Here is a 22,159-nt window from a genome sequence, read left to right as displayed (position 1 = left end):
GTGAGTGAGTGTACAGTGTGCAGTGGGTGTGCAGTGTGCAGTGAGTGAGTGTGCAGTGAGTGAGTGTGAAGTGTGCAGGTCTGGTGCTCGTTCTTTTGACTGTGCAGCTTACACAGCTCTTGGAGCTCTCTGAGCTGTGCAACTCTCCAGATCTGTAAAAGAGAAAGTAAGATTCCTTACGTTGAAGGGTTATTTTAAAGTCTAGAACACAAGAGTCACGTCAGACTTTTAGCATGGTGCCTGCATATAGCCTCATGTGAATTGAGGTCCATTTTCCTCTCTGTATTCATGATTAGGCAAGCGTTCTACCACTGAGCCACATTCCCAGCTCTTGATTTTGGGCAATTTTGCTTTCGTTTTTTGCAAGGAAGCAGGGTTAGGAATAATAGGGTGAGACATGGTCCCATGTAGTTCAGGCTGACCTCAGATTCACTGTGCACCTCAGGCTTTCCTTGAACTCTGGATTCTTTACCTCCATCTCCCTGAGAGGTGGGGTTATGGCCGTGCTATTCCCCCCATTCCCTGACAGCTTTGATTGTTTGAACGGTGACTTGCTGTACCCCAGCTTATTATCCCTTTAACTTCATGCGCCGGGATGACAGGTGTGTGTCACCACACATACATAGCCTACTACCACATCTTTTAAAGCCTTACAGGCTCGCATCTGTTCTTGGTGGAGTCGCCCGAACAACAGGAGAGTCTATTTGAATGTTGGTGTTTGCTTTTTGTTTCCTTGAAACATGACCTGGTTTATTTTCGAAGGGTGACATTTATGATAGACTGTGATTCCCCATGCTGGGAGTTGGTGGTTTGAGCTGTGAAAGGAGCAGTGTTCAAGGATAGGTGATATGAGCTGAGTCTATTTGGACTTTGCCCCATGCAAATAAACTGTAACCGACAGACTTAAATGAGGGCATTAAAGCATTTCTGCCTCCTGGTAACCTGGATGTGCACTAGAGGCCAGACCAAAGTCCCTTTATGTATCCTTTAAATAAAAGTTCACAGCAGCCTGCTTCTTTGATCCCTGAGGTCAGGGAGTGAGTTCTCCCACAGAGACAGGATTCTCTGAGAGTTTACATAACAGCTTATGTAACTGGTGGGGGGTGGGGGGTAACTGGGTAGCCAAGGGTCATTATTTAGTAGGGTCAGAATGGCCCTTGCATAGGACCCATTTCAGATCATATGAATTAAGAATATGCCCTGTCTCTTCAAGACTGTCACGGGTAGAGCAAATGCCATGACCCCTTGCTATGGCTCCACCAACTCCAGGGTTGCCCCATTTGGTTAGAGCACATTATTCTGGATCACAGAATCAAGTCTTCTTGTAGCAACCAGGGCTCTAAGGCGACAAACAGGAAGGAAGCTCTTAAATGCAGAACATATCTGCATGTGCACATATATGCATGCATGCATACACCTATGTATGTTCTTTGCATATATAGTATGCTGGGCTTGGTTTTAGAACTGCTTGGAAAACAAACTTAGAGAGTGAGGGTCTCATCCCTGAAGTAACATCCAGCAGCTGACCGTGTCAGTGCAGAATATGTGGCTGCCCACATGCTTCCTCTTGGATAATGAGAAGGTCCCAGATAACGGCCAGTGGCAATGAAGACGGTGCCCCAGGCTGAAGTACCTTCTGAATCATCCAAGGAAATGATTAATTCTTAATATAACTGAACATATTTACTCTTAGTGTTTGAATTATTAAATTCTGAATGACATGTTTATTTAGGAAAGCTTGACAGGGCAGCGTGCCAAGTGCCATGGGGAGGGATTTAGATGTAAGCAGCCCCAGCTTCTTCACCAACGTGAGTGAGAACAGTCAGCAGATAGTGCAGTGCTCTAAGAAGTGTGCTAGGAGGTTGTGCGGAATCCTAGAGTCAGCCAGGCAGCTGTGAAGGGGAGTGGCTAAGTTCAAATCCTAGTTCACTAACCATGACCTTAGCAATGTTCTTTTGTGTCTTCATTTCTACATAGATGAAGGAGGAGTAGGGGCTTCCGAGACCTCACAGAATGTTTGCTAGCATTACATTTTAACAGAAAGTAGTAGCACTGCTTTCTCAAAAGCCAATGGATTTCTTACTCGTCTGCACTCCCCCTCACCAGCTCCCCAAAGTAGCAGTGGGATAAGGAAACTTTGGGGGTGGGTGACATTTTGCTATTTTCAAGGGATTGGGTAGTACTGGAGGTGGTAGTGTGTATCTCCATGCATGTTCATGGTGGTAGTAGTGGACATATAGAGATCACAAACAGGCTGTCTCTCTCCACCGTGGGTTCCAGGATTCAACCTGAGGCCTTCAGCTTGCATGGCAAAGCCCTTTCAGCCAATCATCTCAACAATCCGTTGTTCCCCTATTAGGGTGTTTTTTTTTTTTTCACCACCAACTTCCAGAGCAGAAGGTTATAAGCCAGCCATTGAATGTATTGGTCCAAGCAGAGTGAACCAACTTCTCTTGTGAGTGAAGGTGGTGCTTGCTCCTGGGATCGTTATAACTGAGGAGTCTGGGCTGCAACCAAGCCTGATGGAGTGGGCTGTAGTCCTTGGGGAGCAGTGTCTGTTCTAGGAGTGGAGACAGCTGTCTAAGCTATAGATGCCAGTCCTGCAGGGGTCAGCCCTGAGTCAGGAGATGTGTTCTCTTATTCCTACCCAAAGGTGGAAGTGATCAAGAAGGCCTACATGCAAGGTGAAGTGGAATTTGAGGATGGGGAGAATGGTGAGGATGGAGCTGCCTCCCCCAGGAACGTGGGCCACAACATCTACATCCTCGCTCACCAGGTACAGCCTTCTCTCTCTTGCCCTTCTACACATCACCAGCATGTTAAGCTAGAGGCACCCTGAGACTGACTCTTCCTGGAAAGCTTTCTTCTAGCACTGGTTGTACCCATGTGACCATGGCTTGCAGGTGTGTTTGCCCACCTGCCTTAAGGGACTGAATTCCCAGACACTGCCATTTTCCCAGTATGGTAGGTCGGGGACTTGGAAATCCCCATGCTCTGTACATACATATACTCTTAAGGATGGTTGTCTAGGGTGGCTGAAAGGAGTCTTGGGCATCTTATAAATACTAATGAGTCTCTCCTAACAACCTAAAGAAATAAACTTGAGCCTCCTTGATTATCACATTTGGGGATCTGTGGGAACCTGTCCTTACAGTTTCCTTTTGTTTGCCTTTCTGGGTGATACTTTCTTCCCTGACACCAACATGCCACATTTCATAATCACCTCCCAAGTGTCTGGGTTTTTGCAGTTGCTTCTTTGGGTATACTCGTGTCTTCAGGTGTTGGGTGGGGATGGAAAAGCTGAAGCCCAGTGGAGTTTGACATGTCCTTTCCTTAGCCTCTTTTAAACTTGGGTACAGGACCTGGGCATAATACAACGAAGGCAAGAGGCCTGGAGTTACTAGGTCTCTGCCTCTGCATGCGTACTGAATGATTTCAGACACTCCCCTGTCCCACATTGCCTCCATACTCAGCATCTAGCATCCAAAAGGGTTTCTCAATAGCCCCAGAATGGAGGCTTAATGGGGTGCACAGAAAACTTCATGTCCCTCCTGCCTAGCTTAAGAAATCAGAGAAAAGGGTTATTCTGCATGGGCATGGACTATCTATTCTTTTATGCCAGACTCCCAAAATAGCCTCTGTGCAAAGCAGAGCTTTGCAGAGGGAGCAAGCCTCTCTTTAGGTACCTTGGCCTTTGGCTTACTGCTGGTCATTTTGCAATTTTTTTTCTAAACTCCGAAAAGCTGGGTATAGCTCAGCTGATACAGTGCTCACCTAACATCCAAAAAGCCCTGGTTGCAGTGGTGTACATCCATAAAACCAGAATTCTGGGGGAAGAAGCAGGAGAACGGAAAGGTTAAGGTCATCCTCAGTTACATCACAAGTTCAAGGCCAGCCCGAGATACACGAGAAAGAAAGAAATCTAGAGTTTAAAAGTAGCTCTTGTAATCCTTGACTCCCGGTTTTTCTCTGCTTGTGGTCTAGTTGGCTCGGCATAACAAAGAACTTCAAACCATGCTGAAACCTGGAGGCCAGGTGGATGGGGATGAAGCTCTGGAGTTCTACGCGAAGCACACAGCACAAATTGAGGTATGAACCAGTCAAGCCGTGAGCAGGGAATACTCACTAGCAAGGCCTGGACCTGCAGTAGATGGTACCCTATACCAGGGTTGGCGTGTTCTCACTGCTCTGAGCAATAAAAGTGTTGAAGTGCTTCCTGTTTTCTAGCTCCTCCCACTAGGTACTAGATTTCCAGTGTTGATCAAAACTATCATGATTACTGCTTAACATGCAGAGGGGGAACACACTGATCAGATTCATATAGATTTGATTATATTTTCTGGCCAGTTGCTAAAGCAAGTAGGTAGGGCTGAAGAGACAGCTCAGTTGATAAAGCATTTGCCATACAACCACAAGGGCCCAATTCAATGTCCAGAACCCACATAAAATATCCAGGTGTATTATCATGCACTGTGGTCTCAGTGCATCTGGGAAGGCAGAGCTAGGCAGATATCTGGGCTTGCTTGGCCTCCTTAGAGACAGGTCCATCAATTTTGGAGGGAGAACTGCCTCCAAAAAGGGACAGGGTAGAGAAAGTGCCTGATAATTGATAGACACCAAGGTTGACTCTGACCTCTCTCTTTATATGTACACCAGTACCCACCCACACATAGGAACATATATGCACATGAAGTCTAGCAGAGGGACCTGTAGATTGTAGGAGGTCTGTTTAGAAGGAATGGAATCCAGAGACAGAATGAAAGAACACAGGACTGAACCAAGCAGCTCCCAGAGAGATGAGCTTTCCTGGCCCCTACAAGGAATGAACGACGAGGTAAGGGGCACTCAGGAGAAGGCATGCTGGCTGGAAGGGAGTGAATCAATGTGAAAATGTGCAAGTCCAGGAGAGGAAATAACACAGAGCAATGGACACGGACACACTGTCCTGGGAAGACATCTGCACTTTATTCTCAGAGCAGTGGAACTGCGAGCATTTCTCCCACAGAAACCCCACCGTCCTCTATGCATCCTAACAGGACAAAACACTCAGTGACCTCCTCCACGGCATAACATCATCTCTACCTGGAGAGTGGAGGAGCAGCTCTTCAATAACGTTCAGTGAGGATGCTAACTTCTCTCACTCTCAGGCTCACAGCTGGAGTATGAATCCCAGGCTGTCCCACCCCTGATCTTTTATATCACCTATATGTCTCTTAGAATCTGAAAAGAAACATGTCTGACTCCAGGGTCTAGGTAGTCAGGATATTGTACCTTGTTTTGCTAATGAATTTATTATCATTGTCTGTAGAGGGATTCTGTAGACCTAAGGGACTGGTTGGGTGCAATGACACATTCAGGATGGAGGCTCTTGGGAGTCTCTTCTTACCTGCCGTCTCAGCTCTCCAGGCCACCCTGATGAAATGCTTCGTTTGACCAACTCAGTCAGCCAGGCCAAACGTATAGTCCGGATTTATTGATTCTGGCCAGAAGCTTAGCCAAAAGGCCAGCTAGCTCTGTCTTCTTCATCCTTCAGGAGATAAGCATGGCAATGGAGAAGGTTAAAGATGAATAGAATCAGGAGGTATTGTCCAACTCTCTGGCCCAGTTGGGAGAAGACTGAAGCCTGACCGAGAGAAAAGGCATGAACAAAGTGTCTTACTACTAGGCATAGAGAAGGAATGCTATTCTGTCCTCCTGACTCCCACCCACCACTAAATCTACCCAAACAAGGAAATTTTAAAAGCTGTTCCTAGCCTCAGAATCCAGTCCTTGACTTGCTGGGACCCTCCCTTTGATTCCCCCGAGGGCTATGTATGCAGATCTGAGGTACTATGCAGATCCGAGGTTCTGTGGCATAGCTGCTTGGGCTTTGCTAGCAGACTCTGGACTCTTCACTCTTCAGCCATAGAATGCAGTTCTTGCCAGAAGTCTTCCTCTTCCCTCCCTTTTCCTCCTGAAGCCAGCTGCACACCTCTTCTGTGCTTGGGTCCTAATGCTAGTCTGTGAAGCAGGTGACCATTTCATAACAAACATATGGAATAGGCCCTTGAGCCTGTGTCCCAGGCAGGTTCTAGGTATTAACCACACGCTACACTTCCAGTTAAACCAGGTTAGCTTTGAACCAAAACCATTCTGACAGCAGAGTGATTCTGAGCCCCCACCCCCACCCCAAAACCTGAGCTCTAGATAGATTCAGGAGGCCCTGGTATAAAGACCATTTTCCTCTGTACTTACGCAGTCAGAGCTGTGAGAACCTGTCTGACCTCCATAAGAGTTTCCCACTCCAACTGGGCCTGAGTCATCTCTCTTGCCCCATCAGGGAACAAAGGTATTGAGAGAGGGAGCAAGCTCGTCCTGTCAAGGGCGTCAGCCCTGGGCTTCACTCGACCTCCTCAGCTTCTGGGGAAGAATGCAGAAAGGCCAAGAGGCCATGTCTCTGGTGTACTGCAGCCTGTGACCTTTTAGAACTCTCTGCCCTTGAAACTGTGACTTAATACAGTGTCCTAAACTTGGAAACAGACTACTCTGGAGATGGAGCCCGCCTAAGGAGGAAATGGAACGAACCTGCAGCCACCCACCCCTGCAGCAGCACAAAGCCAGTTTAAGGAACACTGATGTCCTCCCAGAGGCAGTGGGCATATTGGTTCAGATGTCATGCATTCTAGACATTATGACAAGGTGTAAGAAGTCATTGCAACTGTGGTAGAAAAGCAAAGGTCTGCTCTAAAGGATCTTATCCAGAGTTAACCCAGTTTTGCTATCTGAGGAAGAATAGTGGGTGTGGCATATACTATGACCCAACATTGCCCTATCTAGCATGATAGCCATCAAGCTGTGCCTGTTAACGCAAAGTTAGATGCAAGCAATTATTCTGTTGCTCATTTGCGGTGACTGCATGTGCCTCGTGCTTGGTGGCCTCTGTGACTAGTGGCTGTCCTCGTGGACACACCAAGAACTGCCCTATCATTATAGAAAGTTCCATTGTACAGTACCAACCTCTGCTGAGTGTTCTGAAGCACAGTATAAATTGTTCCTGATGAAAGCTGATCCTATCTAAAGGAAAATGAGAAATGGGTTTCCCATATGTTCATTTTGATCAACTCGTTTTTACACTCTACAGTGCTGGCGTCTATTGCTGCTGAGTTTTACCCTGGCTGAGCTTGTCAGCTTGTGAAATTGAGCTGGTTGTCTTTAAGCTTATCAGTTGTTTGTTGACAAGCACTTCAGCAATATGTAGTCATGGTTGTACATTGTTTATCTACAGTCTCAAAACAGCATCATTTTAAAGTACCTTGGGAGTATGTAGAGTTGTAACTATAATACTTTTTTGATTCTAGTGATTATATTTTTTTATTAATGATTATTTTTTTAAAAAGAAATTCCATGCTACAGTCATAAAATTAAAACCAGTATTTAAAAGTGGAGGAGCAAGCTAGGCGTGGTGGTGCGAGCACTCAGGAGGCAGAGGCAGAGGCAGGTGGATTTCTGATTTCGAGGCCAGCCTGGTCTACAGAGTGAGTTCCAGAACAGCCAGGGCTACACAGAGAAACCCTGTCTCAAAAAACAAACAAACCAAACAAACAAACAAACAAACAAACAAACAAAACAGTGGAGGAGCATTAAGATGTTAAGGGGGGAGGTTGATCATATTTTCATATTTAAATGAATGGAGCATAAGGTTAGGCAAATTCATATAGACTTTACAAAACTTTTATGTTGGAAGTGTGCATGCACAAATGCACACAGCTGAGGGCTCTCAAATCAGACAGATTCACATTATCCTGAGCCTTGAAACCAGAGTTCACTGCCAATAGCAAAGAAAAAGAGTGTGTGTAAAAGACTTTGAGAATAGCCGCTTACCCTCCATGTTAACCCTAGATTGTCAGACTGGACCGGACAATGGAACAGATCGTCTTCCCCGTGCCCAGCATCTGTGAATTCCTGACTAAGGAATCGAAACTTCGAATATATTACACCACAGAGCGGGATGAGCAAGGTAGCAAGATCAATGACTTCTTCCTGCGCTCCGAGGACCTCTTTAACGAGATGAACTGGCAGAAGAAACTTCGAGGTGAGTCACAGCGCGTTGGACACGCTCTGGGAATGTACAGCTCTGAGGCTTCACACCTGCCCAGGGGAGTGCGTGCACCTCCAAGGACAATCGAGTCAGGAACGGTTGGTGTTGGTGTGCCCCTTTGAATACAGAGAACTTTGGTATCTTAATATCCAGGTTCAATCTAAGGGCCCTAAATGGACTACATTCACACAGCATTTGATTCGATTGGCCTAGGAGCTTCGTGGATGGCTTAGCGTGCCTGTAATTTAGGTGTTTCCCTATGGAAACTAATTAGAGAAAAGCCCAGGCCTTTTCCTGCCCTGGATGGTTCCCTCGGGCTGAGGGCAGACTGGCACACCTGTTCCTGAGACTCTCTCTCTTCCCTCTGATGGAGTGGCTCAGGGTCAGAACTCCCAGTCATTTTATAGGCAGTACAGTTGTTTGCCATCTAAGATGCAGTGTGGCTCACCAGCAGGTCCCATGACAAAGCCAGCCCAGTCAAATGAAGATTACTTGTCTAAGGCACATTTATAGCACTTCCCCCAGAGGGCTTCTGGACTCCCAGTTTTCATTAGCGTCTTTAATGTGATCCTTCAGCACCAGCAGTGTACTTGGCAGCAGCTGTTGTGACCAACTTTAAAGGATCGTGCTTTATTTGTGTATGAGTTGGGAGCCAGGATTTTTTTTTTTTTTTTTCAATTTTAAAGCCAGGCTCTAGTTGAGATCTTTGAGACTTTCTGCAGGGTGCGGCCAGGGTAAGAGAGAGCACAGTTTCTGGGATCTCTTGGGCAATCTTTGGTCCTTGCCACCCTGAGCAGAGCCAGGCCTGCCATCCTCACCAGGCTTACCTTGTCTGCCTTCCTCCTTGCTTCCCTTCTCTCCTGCAATCAGAGGAGTAGCAGGTCCTCAGCACCGAGGAGTGGGAGAAGTGCTCTCTATTTCACCTCCACCATCTACCGCTTCTGTGGACACAGGCAGGCAGCGTACCCATCCCCAGACCCTCTGGGAACCGGTGGGTAGGCAAGATTCATTTTCTCCAGAGAGGCTGCCTCATCGTTCCAAGATTTTTAGTAAATTATAGCTAATGCCTCCTCTGGTTTCAATCTTCCTGGCTTTTGAAAAATAGTGTTTGTTTTAGGGAAGTTTAAAGACAACAATACTTGTCATCTGAAAATTTTTAGTTGCCTTCAAAGCTATAGACTAAGAGAAAAATGGAAAAACAATAAGTGAATTAAACAAAGCAAGTATTTAGAAGGGGAGAGATGTACTCATTAGAAGCAGAATTAAAATAGAACACACTGCTTTTCCCGAGCAAGTTACTTCTGCCAAGTGTGCAGAGTTTCCTGTTGTGTTGGCAAAGCTAGCTTACCTTTGGCTGAAGTCATGAAGGTTGTGATGGGTGTGATGGGAAGTCAGTAGGCAGTTCTCCCTCAGTGTCTGCCTGTCTACTGATGTGAGTGTTTTGTAGTGTTAAGAAATCAGTATGAGGCTGGAGAGATGGGTCAGCAGTTCAGAGCCCAGGCAACTCTTGCTGAAGAACTGAGTTCACTTCCTGGCACCTGCCTGGCCACTCACAACCATCTGTAACTCCAGTTCCCAGGGATCTGACACACTCTTTTGGCCTCTGTGAGTACCAGGCATCATGTGATACACATGCATACATGCAAGCTATACACCCATGCATATAAAATAAAGATCAAGAAATTTGTTTTTTAGAAGAAATTGGTTCTGCAAACGTTTTAATTCTAAAGCAGTTTAACACCCGGTTTGATTTGCTCCACAGAAGCCCTTTCCTGCTTTCTTCTTGAAAGATATACACACACCCTTCTATGTATACACATGCTTTTCTCAGGCCATCCCTTTTCTGACACCTGAAGATCACACATCTGGTGAAGAGAAGACTCTAGGCTGTGGAACCCAGATGACAGAGCAAGAGGAAGCTAAGAGAGAGTTGCTCATGCTGACCCTTTCTTGCTTGGAATTTTCCCTCATGCTTATGACATTAGAGGTAGCATTTGCTTGTGTGGAGTCCTAAGTCATCCAGAAAAACCTAGTTTCTTGAACACAAACCAGGAACCACTGTGACCGAGACATGCCCTGGATGCAGTTATTTAAATAGCTTTGTCTGTCTCGGGTGCCAGCGTTCTTCCATTCTGCTGGTGTGTGACAAATATATCAGTTCAACTAAATTACAATCCTTAGAAAAGACAACATGCTGCAAGGTACGGGGGAGGGGGGCTTGGCAACGTGGATATTTCTTCCTGTGGGAACTTACACTCTGTAAGAAGACAGGCAGCACAAGTAGATTTTTAAGTGGCTACAATGTGAAGTTGATTATGACCAGGGTTATAATCAAGCAATGACAGGTTACAGAAGTATGGGGAAGGACTTGAAAGAAGGGGATGAATGGTGGTAACATCTAGCAGGATTTGGATTGACACAGCCTAGAAGATTAGGGGATGGGGAGGTATGTTCTATTGCCTGCTGCTTCGATATCAAACTCCGATGCTTACAAGAACATGAACTATCTTATTGTTCTGGAAGTCAGGTGAGGTTCTCACTGAGTTTTAAAAAAAAATCCAGATCTGGATAGGGTGAATCTTCTGCCTCCTCCTTTCACTAGAAAGACTTTGTCAGTCCCTTTTGTCATGTAACATAACACATTCACCAGCTGAAGACTGAGGTTTCAGACATTGTGAGCATCAATGTATGTTAATTGCTTTAATCATTCACAAAACACAATGGCTTGAAACAACAAATACTCATTTTCTTATAGTTTCCTGTGGTCAGGAGTGGCTTAGCTGGATAGTTATATCTCAGAGTCTTTCATTAGGTCCCCACTGAGATAATGTCCAGTGCTGTTGTCATCTAAGCACTTGCCTGGCCCTGATGAGTCCACTTCTTTGTGCTCTCTAATAGCTCTGAAATCAGGGCATTCCTTTCGTCTGCACATAGACATTTCCAGTGAATCTGGGGAATCTTCATAACGTGGCAGTTGCTTTCTTTAGAGTGAATGATTGAAGAGCAAGAGTGAGAAGAAAGCCACAGAGCTTTTGTGACCTGCTCTTAGAAACCTAATGCCTGCATGTAAAGTATCCTTTTCATATTAGAATCATAGCACAGGTACAGCCATACTCAGGACAATATAATTAGCTGCCCCTCTTAAGGTATTCCATCAAAGACTGGGGCATGTGCTATCTCACAGCAGAGGGAGAATATGGAAAGCACAGTGCGTTTGTGGGAACTACCACTAGGTTAGGTTGTAGAAGCACCTTATGTGGAGAAGGGAGATGGTTTGGAGAAGGATAGGACTTAGCCCAATGTATCATAGGAAGTGTAAAGATACTGTGGATCGTTAACCATAACTGTATACCTGGATTAATAACTGTTTGAGCTATAGAACTGATTATTTATTTGTTTAGATTCAAAATGAGAGCATAATGAATATTAGCTTTGAGAAATTAAACTTATTTGTGAGCTATATACCCTAGTTAAAGATCATTTATTATTGCTGTACTGAAAGGGACATGTTCTCATTTAAGGAATGCTGGCTTCCAAGGACCACCACAGATTTCTGCTAGCTTTTTGTATTTCTTGACTTCTTATGAGCTTTTGATGCATACATTAGTGTGGAGAGGGTGCTGTCAGATTTCCTGAAGCTGTCTCTCAGCCTCAGCAATCACCAACGTTCAGCATTCAGCTCTCCTGACCTTTTCAGGTGTTTTTTGTTACATGTATCACAAGTGTCCACTTCGGTCCCCATAGAAGTGCCAATGGCTGCTACAGCCAGAGGAGATGAATTCTCATCTTCAGTTTGTTTCAGCAGGCTTGGGATGTATCTCAGTTATACAGTGCTGGCCTAGCATATGTGAAGCCCTGGGTTTGATCCTCAGCACCATATAAAGTAGGCACAGTAGCACACAGCTGCCATCCCTGTACTCAGTAAAAGAGTGGAGGATAAGAAATTTGAGGTCATCCTAACCTGTGTGGTTGGTTTGACACTACTTGGTTACCTGATACTACTTGGGACCTTGACTCAAAAAAGGATTTCATTTTTGTCTCACTACTATTTTACAAAATATTACATTGCTACCTGGCAGTTGACTGGATTTAGTCAGCTCCTCCATTGAATGGTGACATTTGCCATCTGTCTTAGTCCTTTTACTAACCCCAGATGATCACTAATTGGGAAAACAAGATCGTGAATACTTCCTCCAATGTCTGGGCATTGGTTTCTCTTATTTTTGAAGATGAAGAATTTCAAACTAGATGATTGCTCATAGCTCTGTAACTCAACAGTTTTGAAACATTGCCCGTGACCAAGTTCCAACATGATTATCAACAGTTACTAAATTACCAGAGACCTCTTTAATTGTGCCATAACACTCTCTGGATGGATGTTTCCAAAGGCTTGGCTGCTGTCCTAAAGTTTTACAAAGAAGATTTCACTGGTGGGGAGGTGGGACAAAATAGAGTTCCTGTCTCACATATCCTGTGCTGTGCTCTGGAGCAGAGGGAATGATATCCAACGAGATTGTCTTGTGGAAGCTGTCCCCTGCATGGCCACGTCAGGATAAACTTACAGCGTTGTGTCCTATCTTTTCTCTCCTGGAGCTTTTGGATGTAAACTCCACTGCTGACCCTATCTGCTTTCCCCAGTTCCTTGGTTTTGAGATCAACTATACCATTTGAGGGAAATGGCAAGTGAGTTGATGGTGAAAGGGGGGTAACTGTCCCACACAAGGGACTTGATGGGGTGTTTAAGTGAAGAAAATGGTACCAGGCCCAGTCAGAGGCTCAGCTGCACCAACTCTGAATGTTCTGTCTCTCTGACATTTCTAAAAGGCTAATTGAATTCTTGGGCATCTCATCTGGTACTGGAGATCTGGGGGAGAACCAGAAGTTCAGTATTTGAACTCTGGCTAACCCTCAGATTCCACAACTGGTGGAGTTGACAGGGCACGAAGGACTTTTCGATGGCCCAGCCTTTGCCCTTCTCTTCTCCCTTGTACCCCAATGAAGCCTCTGTTCATGAGTTCTCCAATGACCTGATGTCATGTGACTGTGTGCCAGCTCTGAAACAAATTCTTGTTCTTACTGGTGGGATCAAGACTGGGAACAAGAGTGGACTTGTAGGGATCTAGCAGAAGTAAGGGCTGTGGCAAGCTCTAGCCCTCTGACATGCGGCAGTCAACAACCTCACTGGCTTCATCTGTTTCCACAGCCCAACCTGTCTTGTACTGGTGTGCCCGAAACATGTCTTTCTGGAGCAGCATCTCTTTCAACCTGGCCGTCCTGATGAACCTGCTGGTGGCGTTTTTCTATCCATTTAAAGGAGTGAGGGGAGGTAACCATACCTTTCTTTCTTTAAGTGTTCTGCCTTATCTTTTTGAGACACCATCTTGCTAGAAGGACAAGCAGGCCTGGAACCTAGGCTCCTCCTCTCTTGCTGTGGCCTTCTGGTGATCCAGGCTGTCATCCTGCTTTTTCTATTTTTCTAAGGTTTCTGTTGCTGTCATAAACACCATTACCAAAAGCAGCTTGGGGAAAAGAAGAACTTCTACATCACAATCTGTCATTGAAGGAAATAAGGGCAGAAATCCTGAGGCAGGAATCAAAGTGCTGTTCACAGGCTTGGTCCTCATAGCTAGCTCAGCCTACCTTTTGATTTCACTAACAGAACATTGCAGAAAAACACAGACTTGCACTACATTTTGAGATATTCGTTTCTTAAATAAATTAAATACTAAGTAATCCCATTGGCATCCAGGTCTAAAATAAAATGTTATTAAAATCTTATTTAAAAAAAAATTCTGAAGCCTGAGAATCCAAATTTTGAGTACCCAGGACTACTTGCCCAGGGGTCAGATCACCCTCAGAGATCAATCAAGAAAATGCAACACGGGCTTGCCCACAAGCCAATTAGATGGGGACACTTTGTTAATTTATGTCCCTTCTTCCCAAATGATTCTAGCTTGTGTCATATTGACATACAACTAACCCACATACGGGCGTATTCTACCATAGCAGGTTAAATATATTTAATCTCAAAGAAATAGCTGATGACTTCTGGAAGGCTGTGTCTTAGGTCTTAAATCCTGTCACTGAAATCTTTAGTGCCATTTAGGATCCCAGTTATCCATTCGCAGATAAGATGAAATGCTAGCTTTTACCCAAGATCTAGTTTTAAAGTAAACTTAAAATTGTTAGAAAGAGGAGAAAGAGCTATTGAGACTGTCAGAAATTGTCTTAAGCCCCATGTCCTACATACAGGGAAAGCATGCATCCAAGAAGTTAGGAGAGATATCACACCAAGCTAGTTAGATGCATAGCTGATCTCATAGCATAGATATAAACAGTCAGGCCACTGTATGTTTTCCCGTACTGTGCTTCGGAAGTGGTTTTCAACTAAAGACTAAGAAACCTCTGGAATGTTTTTTTCCCTTTTGCAGGTCAGAGGTAAGGCAAGTCTTGAGACTGTAGCCAGTACTCCTTGAGTGTTTAGTCTGTGGAGAGCCGCCTGCGACCATTCGTGGATTTCCCCCACCCATCATCTCCTTCCAGACGCCCACATGAGCCTTCAACATATTTTGATGAAAAATGGCAACGATTAGGACAACACTTCTCTACTGGGGACCCTCAACTTGATAGCTGGCATTTGAGAGCCATTGGCACTGTGGAGTTCTGGTGGCAGACATGAAAGGCTCCTCTTCTGTTAGCAATTCATGTCCTCCCTCTCTCCTCACCATGTTAGGGACGCAATGGAAGCCCTCATGAGTGCTAGGCAAGTGCTCCAGCATGGGATCTTGTTCCCAGTCCCATGTAGCCCAGTTTCCAGGAAGGTTGGTTTTTAGCTAAGTTTTTCTTTGGAGATTTTTTGGCCCACCAGTTCACCTTTAGATATAACAACCTGCCTCCTGTATTACACTTGATGGGATAAAGAAGCCCCAGAATCAGACCAGGAAAACACTGAGAATATTTGACCTGAATAATACAGTCATAGATCTAAGCAGCACATGTGTAATAAAAGTATACTTAAGGACTTTAAAGTGATAACATGTTGTATAATGCCACATACCCTTTCAAGGACTTAACTTTCCTGTTGGACTTAACTTACATTGAAGGCACTATTTGAATGGCCACTTCTTCACTGAAGCATGATCTAAACACAGACCCAGGGTGTGTGTGGGTGTATGTATGTATGTGTGTATGTATTTTCTTTAAATGCCACTTTAGGTAACATGAGGGTCAATATTTGAAAAGATTTGATCAGAACACGGGGCTACAGTTTTTCTCTGGGGAGTTAGCTCCTTTAACAAAGATTCTGATCAGTGGAGGTGAGAGTAGTCAGGGAGTCAGCACAAACCTCTGTTGGTGACTACCCGGTCTCCTTCCAGCTCAAGGACACAAGAAGTTACTGTGTTCCTCTCAGCAGATTACCCAGCCATTTCTTTGGCTGAGCTCTCCTCTGCCCTCCACTCCTCTGAAGATATTTCATATAGACGTTAATGATCCACCCCAACTGTTTTCTTCACTATTCGTTTGCACCAGCATCCAGACCAGTGTTTGGGGACAGTGAGTTGACACCCCTCACCTTCAGTATTAGTCTTCATACTGTAGAATTCTAGCCATGGGTTTGCTGGCCACTGGTCATGTGACTCCGTGCAGGCCTCTTTGGTTACTCCTTGATGTTTCCTGTATTATAAGATGCTGACAGTGAAGATGTTGAGGCTTTGATGTGGCTTCAGAAATGCCTAGAAGGCGCTGACAAAATAGCTTTAGAAGCCTATCTCTTACCAGTCAAATCTGAGACCCCTTGAACGAAGTGATGGCTGAGATCTTTCCAACTCTATGGTGATGCACTTCGGATATGGCGCCCACCTTTATTAGCCTCACAGGGTTTCCTTGTCAGACTGTGGATTATGGGCTTCAGAACTTCATACCAATGGACTTATGGAAAGCAGTGTCAGAGCTCCTGGGAATGAAAAGAGGCTGAGGTGACCCATGAATCCCCTTTCACTGAAGCAACAGTTCACTATTAGAGTGAATGCTTGCATTTGTAACATGTGTTCTGGAAATTTTCTGTGCTTAGCACCAACTGTTTTCAGGAAAATGGTTGTTTTCATACTGCTCAGAAAATATATCTGGTTAATTGGTCTGAAAATGCCAGTGTGAGATCAGTATGTGTTAGACTCTGTAGGTGCAGCTTAGTAGTAGGATGCTTGCCAAGCGTGACCAAGACCAGGATTTGAGCTCCAGCACTTCTAAAATAAAATTTTCTGTGTATGTTTGCATCACAGTATCTTTCTAAAAACAGAATTGCTAAAAAGTACCTCTTAGATGTTATAACAATCTAATTTTGTACAGTGCTGTGGTTCTGTGGCTTACATGACCTTTGCAGCCAAGAGCAGCAGTGGCCTTAAAAGCTCCTTTTCAAAAGCATCGTCCCAGCCCACTGAGCCACCTGTCAGAAGCACAGTCCTGGTGCAGAGTCAGATACTACTCAATCTGTGAACATGCCACAATGGCTCAAATAAAGACAGTATGGCTCCTTAAACTTTCTTATTATTGAAATGTTTTAACTTACTCATGAGTAGAAGGAACAGCATGACAAACTGCCATGTACATCGGCCCAGCTTGAACAATTAACATTTTGCTAAACTTGTTTCCTCTAGCCCCCCACTGTATTTTTGAAACATTTTAGAGAAGTTTAGACATTTTGTTGTTTTGACCATAAATATTTCAGTGTGCCTCTAACTTATAAGCATATTTTAAAATATATATAACCATCAGGCCATTATCATATGTAACAAAACTAACAGTAAATCTTGTAATAGTCCAAATTCACATTTCTCCAGCTGTCTCCAAGGTTTCTTTCTAGACCCAGTCTCTTGGAGTCTAGCACTAGTTTTCAGTACTGTGTTAATAGCATCAAAAGACCAGGTTCTTACCTTGGCCTCTTCAGGCCTTGGGTGCAAGTGTTGTACCAGCCATATTTATGGTTAAGACATTGAGAATCTTTTAGAAGCCAGGCTTTGTGGAATTGGGCTTTTTTTTCCTTTTTTTTTCTTTTTTCTTTTTTTCTTTTTTGTTAAATTCCAGCACATAGAAGGCAAAGTCAGGCAGCTCTCTGTGAGTTCAACCCCAAATAGTTCTAAGACAGCCAGAGCTATATAGTCTAGCCCTGTAGTGTGGCTACATAGTGTATCCAGAAAAAAGAAATCTATTTAACATTTTTAAACATTTATGAGCTAAAAGGTAAGCCAGAGAATGGAGGAAGGCATCTCCAAAGACTATCTCACTATATCAGGATGTAAATGCAGATTAAAAACACATAAAACACTGTAATAGAAAAACTACCACATTAAAAGAATGGGCAAAGTATTTGCTCATATGATTAACAAAAGAAGATCTAAGGATGACAAGTAGGTATGTAAGAAGATAGCCAATATCTAGAGTTATCAGTAAAATACAAAGTAGAACAGTGATGTAGTTCTATAGACCTGCTAAAATGGCTGAATCACAAGACTGTTAATATCAATGGCTAGTGAAAGGCAAAAAAAGAAAAAAAGAAAAAAGAATGTGTGGTTGCTTTGGTTGGAAAGTAGTATGGCAGTATCTCACAAAATTGTACATTCTGTGTAAGAGCCAGCAGTCTACTTCTCTTGTGTTTCTGCAAAAGAAATGATAGCATCATTTTCACTCCAAGATTTGCACTTGAATGGTCTAGTAGCAACATTCCCAGTACCTCTGGGATGACCACAGACATCCATCCACTTAGTGAATGAATAAATAGATTATAAATTGCCGTACATGCATAGTGCGGACTATTACTCAGCAGCAAGAACAATGAAGTGGGAGTAGCCACCATGATTCTTTAAGCACTTGTTAGTCACACCCAAGCCTACCTCCTAATACAGTTATTTCTCCATTTTCATGAGAACTGCAAGCGTATAGTAACAGGAAGCACACTGGTGGTATCCGGGAGTGGGGTGAGGCAACACATGAACTGAGGAGACCTCTAGGCAGCCTGTCAGGGTGCTCGTGTTTGTCAGGGTGAGCACATTCTAGGTCTTGATTGTGGCAACAACATCCTGTGATGGTCATATAACAAAAAACTGTCAAAATTCTTGATCCATGTGCACAGTGAGTTGCTGCTTTTATTTTAACAGTAGCTGAAGACTGTTAACATAAAAGGCATGTACATCCAGCCGTTTCCTGGGTCACTTCAGATAAAATGCATAAAGACTGGATTGCTTTTAAAGTAGAGATACTGCACCAACCTAGGTTGCTAGAGAGGGCTGAGTGAACGGTAATTAATGAGAACAGGAGAGACAGCAGGATGTGTGACAGTTGTTACATGGGCACAAAATGCTAATTTGCCCCCAGAAGCCACATTTTTAGCTTCTATAAACCTTATGTACCTTTGTGCCCATTTCTTTTATTTTCTGTGGATGAGGTATACGTGGTCACATGTGTGTGAGCACACATGTTTATGCTTGTGTGTGGAGGTTCAATATTAACAATGCGTGTGTTGCCTGACCATTCTCTACTTTGTATATAGAGGCAGGGTCTCTCACTTGAGCCCAAGCTAGTCTACCTAGCTAGCTTGCTCAGGGGATTGCCTGTCTCCACCTCCTACTCAGGAACATTACAGGAGAGCCACCACACCCATCCAACATTCACATGGACAGTGGGGACCTGAACTGCCACTTTGTGCCCATTTTAACCAGCTTTTCTTCCTTAAGGATGTTGAAAGTGAAGGCGGGGGGGGGAAGGCAAGTGGCTGGCTCTAGGGGGACAGTTGTTGAAGAGAAAATGCCTCAGGTGGCTGTCACTTAGCTGGAGAAAGAGCAGCCACCTGCATAGGTACCTCCTCTTGAGCTGGACTACACTCCTGGCTATTCTAAAGAAGAAAATCTCCTTTATATAAGTGTCCTGAATCATGTAGCCCTGCTTGTTTACATCCGAGGGAGACTCGGAATGTGACAGCATTTGCAATAGGGGTGTTTTATTTTTTTTAATGAGTGTTTTACAGAACTGTATTTTTAGCCATGTTGGCTCATGTTATGTAACCAAGACATCTCGTGGGACACTCTAAATAGAACCTGAAATAGCAAGAGATGACAAAAACTGGTAGAAGCTCGTTATCTACTGGGTTAATCTAACTGTAGATGATGCTCAAAAGCCGGAAGTCGCCTTCCCCCTTCCCTTGTGAAAATCAAATTGAGCCATGGAACCTGCAGTATGACTTCACAGATCTTGAATATAAGTCAGCTTAGGCTTCCAATTCCTCCTTCCCCTAAAGTAAATTCTGACCTGAGAATGAGTTTTATTTATTGAGTGAGAATCTGGTGTGTCCTCTGTGCCACATACTTTTCTCAAGAGTCTAGATAGAAGACAGACAAGTAAAATGATGGTTAGCAAAAAGCAGCATTTGAGGTTGGGGAAATATTTCAAACAGTAAAAGCACTGGCCACTCTTCCAGAGAACCTGGGCTCAATTCCCAGCACCTTCATGGCAACGTACAACCATCTGTAACTCCAGTTCAGGGGATCTGGCGCCCTCATACAGACATACATGTAGGCAAAACATGAATGGACATAAAATAAATCTTAAAGAAAGAATGAAGGAAGGAAAGAAAGAAAATAGTAGTATTTGAGCCAGGAGTGTAGTTCTGTGGGTAGAGCCCTTCCCTAGCATACGGGACCCTATAGGAATAACCAGGAAGTATGGTGACATAGCGTAGGAGGAAACACTTTGCAAGTTCTTTGTAAGTAGGAATGACTTACCAGAAATAGTAATGTCTCAGCTAAACCCAAAATACACAGGAAGACCAGAGAATTGGTGGTGGTGGGGGGGGATGCATAAGAAACATGAATGACTGGGAATCTAATGAGGTAAAAAATCAGAACATCGTTTAGAGAAGTAACTAAAGAAAATGTCATTAGACCTATCTTACTCTGTCACCTAGATGTCATGAAAACAAATTCTAAAGACGTCTGTATTGTCTTTCCAGGAACGCTAGAGCCACACTGGTCAGGCCTCCTGTGGACAGCCATGCTCATCTCTCTGGCCATTGTCATTGCTCTGCCCAAGCCCCACGGCATCCGGGCCTTAATTGCTTCTACAATCCTACGACTGATATTTTCAGTTGGGTTGCAACCCACACTGTTTCTGCTGGGAGCTTTCAATGTAAGTATGAATCGCTTTGTAGTACAGTTCTCATATATGAGTAAGTAGGAATGCTTTCCATTTTGTCCCTAGCATCTTGACTTTGGTTTTCAATCTAGAAAAAAATGCTATTAGTCTCCATCTTCCTTTGACCTCTTCAGGGTGAATTGAGTATCCCAGGGCATCATTTGGGCCTCAACATGACTTTTCCTTGGGAGTATCCCTCTCAAGAGCTAGACAGGGACAGTAGCAACCACCGAAGTTCAAGTTAGTTTGGTCAGTCTGACCAAAGGTTTGTTTGGACCATAGGTTTTTAGCCAGCAAATCAAATGATCAAATATTAACATAGCACTCGGTTCTCAAAGGGCTCACATAGAAAAGAGGGGAGAGGTTAGAGGGACTGTTCACAAACAGACAGAGCAAGTGGTGAGGGAAGGAGAAATGATGGATGACTATTTAGATATCAGTGGAGTGCTGTCACTATAGTTAAAGGGATGTCCAGGGTCCTTAGGAGATAGTTATGGCTGAGGGAAGGCTATAGGTGGCATGGGACTCCTGCATCTTGGGAATCTCAGAACACCTTCCTTTGGCTTTGGTTTCTATTCTAATCATGTAAGAAAGCTGACGTGGCTGTACAAAAATGGAAGTGTCATAGAAAAGTACAGGTAATACAGAATTGTGTCAGGTATCCCGATCGCTAAAGCATCAGGGATTCTGGCCACATAAGCACAGAGAAAGGCAGCGGGTTTGAAATTGTGTTTTGTTGATTTGGTTTTGGTTTGGTTTGGATTTTTGAAATATTCTTGCTGTAGAGCCCAGCTCAGCCTTGAACTTTCTCTGTGTCCCAAGCTGATCTTACATTGACTATGTAGCCCATGCTGACCTCCAATTCATGATCTTCCTGCCTCAGCCTTCCAGAGTGATAAAAATTACAAGCATTTGCCACCACACCTTATGAAACTGTACATGAAAGAATAGAAAAGGTGAGGCCAGGAAGTGCAAGACTCAGGAAAGCATTTTGCTTGTCTTAGGCTTCATAGGCCTAAGTGGAGCAATAGACCAGAGAGCCGTGTTAGGGAGGGGACTAATCCTGGAAGACTGAACTCTGGGGTAAGTTCATTGAATGTCTTCCTCCAGATTTGCATGTGTTTCCAGAACATCATTCCATGGTGGTAAATGTTGGGTGAGGAATTAAAATAGAGGGTCAATGGCAAAAATCCATTAAAAGTGTTGTAGCTGCAATAAAGACTTAAAGAATAAGCCCAAATCTCTGAGAAAGGGAACCTTCGTGGCCATGTTTCCCACATGCCTGTAGCTTTGCTGACGAGTCAGTGAGACTGATGCAGGGGGGGTACACTGTTCGCCTTGGTAAATGTTTGCAGTGTTTTGAGCCAAGATGATCTTTTCAAAGACATCCTAGAAAATTCATTCATCCATGTTATGTAGACTGGGGTGGGAGGTACTGTAGTCAGAGAGGCCCTTGGGGCTCTGCCAGCGCTTTTGATCAGGTGTGGTAAGGCTGAGTCATAGTGTAGACATAAGAAACAAGCTGCAGGTGTCTCAGTGATGAAGGAAAGAACACCATGGGGTAGGCAAAAAGGCAGAGCAAACAATGATGAGGTTTTTTTCTTCAAGCAAAGAAGTATTATTGTCTTAACTGGGTGGACAATGAAAGGAATAAATTTATTTTGTGTATTAGTTGCCTTTCTGTTGCTGTGACAAAATACCAAGGCAAAGGCAATTTATAAAGCATTTAATTGGACTTTCAGGGGCTCAAGTCAATTAATGGGGGAACCAAAGGCTCGGCAGCAGGAACATCTGAGAGTTCATATCTTGAACAAGCAGGAGGCAGAGAGAGCAAATTGTGAATGGCTCTTGTCCTTTTGAAACCTCAGCTCCTCTTCCCACCCCCAGCCCACCACCATGTGA

At 44.1% G+C, this 22,159-nt stretch overlaps 1 protein-coding gene across 15 annotated transcripts in view; it reads left to right on the top strand.

Moving 5' to 3' along the window:
* Itpr1 (inositol 1,4,5-trisphosphate receptor type 1) overlaps window positions 1-22,159 on the top strand; it is a 338,511-nt gene that overhangs the window by 274,054 nt on the left and 42,298 nt on the right. For all 15 annotated transcript variants that reach the window (XM_029478979.2, XM_029478989.2, XM_029478987.2 and 12 more), the window contains 5 exons: window positions 2,654-2,776; window positions 3,985-4,089; window positions 7,879-8,071; window positions 13,281-13,403; window positions 20,076-20,251. In XM_029478979.2, the coding sequence (XP_029334839.1) occupies window positions 2,654-2,776; window positions 3,985-4,089; window positions 7,879-8,071; window positions 13,281-13,403; window positions 20,076-20,251 (720 nt within the window). The remainder of the gene's footprint in view (window positions 1-2,653; window positions 2,777-3,984; window positions 4,090-7,878; window positions 8,072-13,280; window positions 13,404-20,075; window positions 20,252-22,159) is intronic.

This window comes from Mus caroli, unplaced genomic scaffold (genome assembly GCF_978045245.1).
Source record: "Mus caroli unplaced genomic scaffold, Mus_caroli_1 scaffold_7, whole genome shotgun sequence".
NCBI lineage: Eukaryota > Metazoa > Chordata > Mammalia > Rodentia > Muridae > Mus > Mus caroli.
Note: the sequence above shows the minus strand (reverse complement) of the source record. Positions and strands in the feature narration are given on the sequence as shown.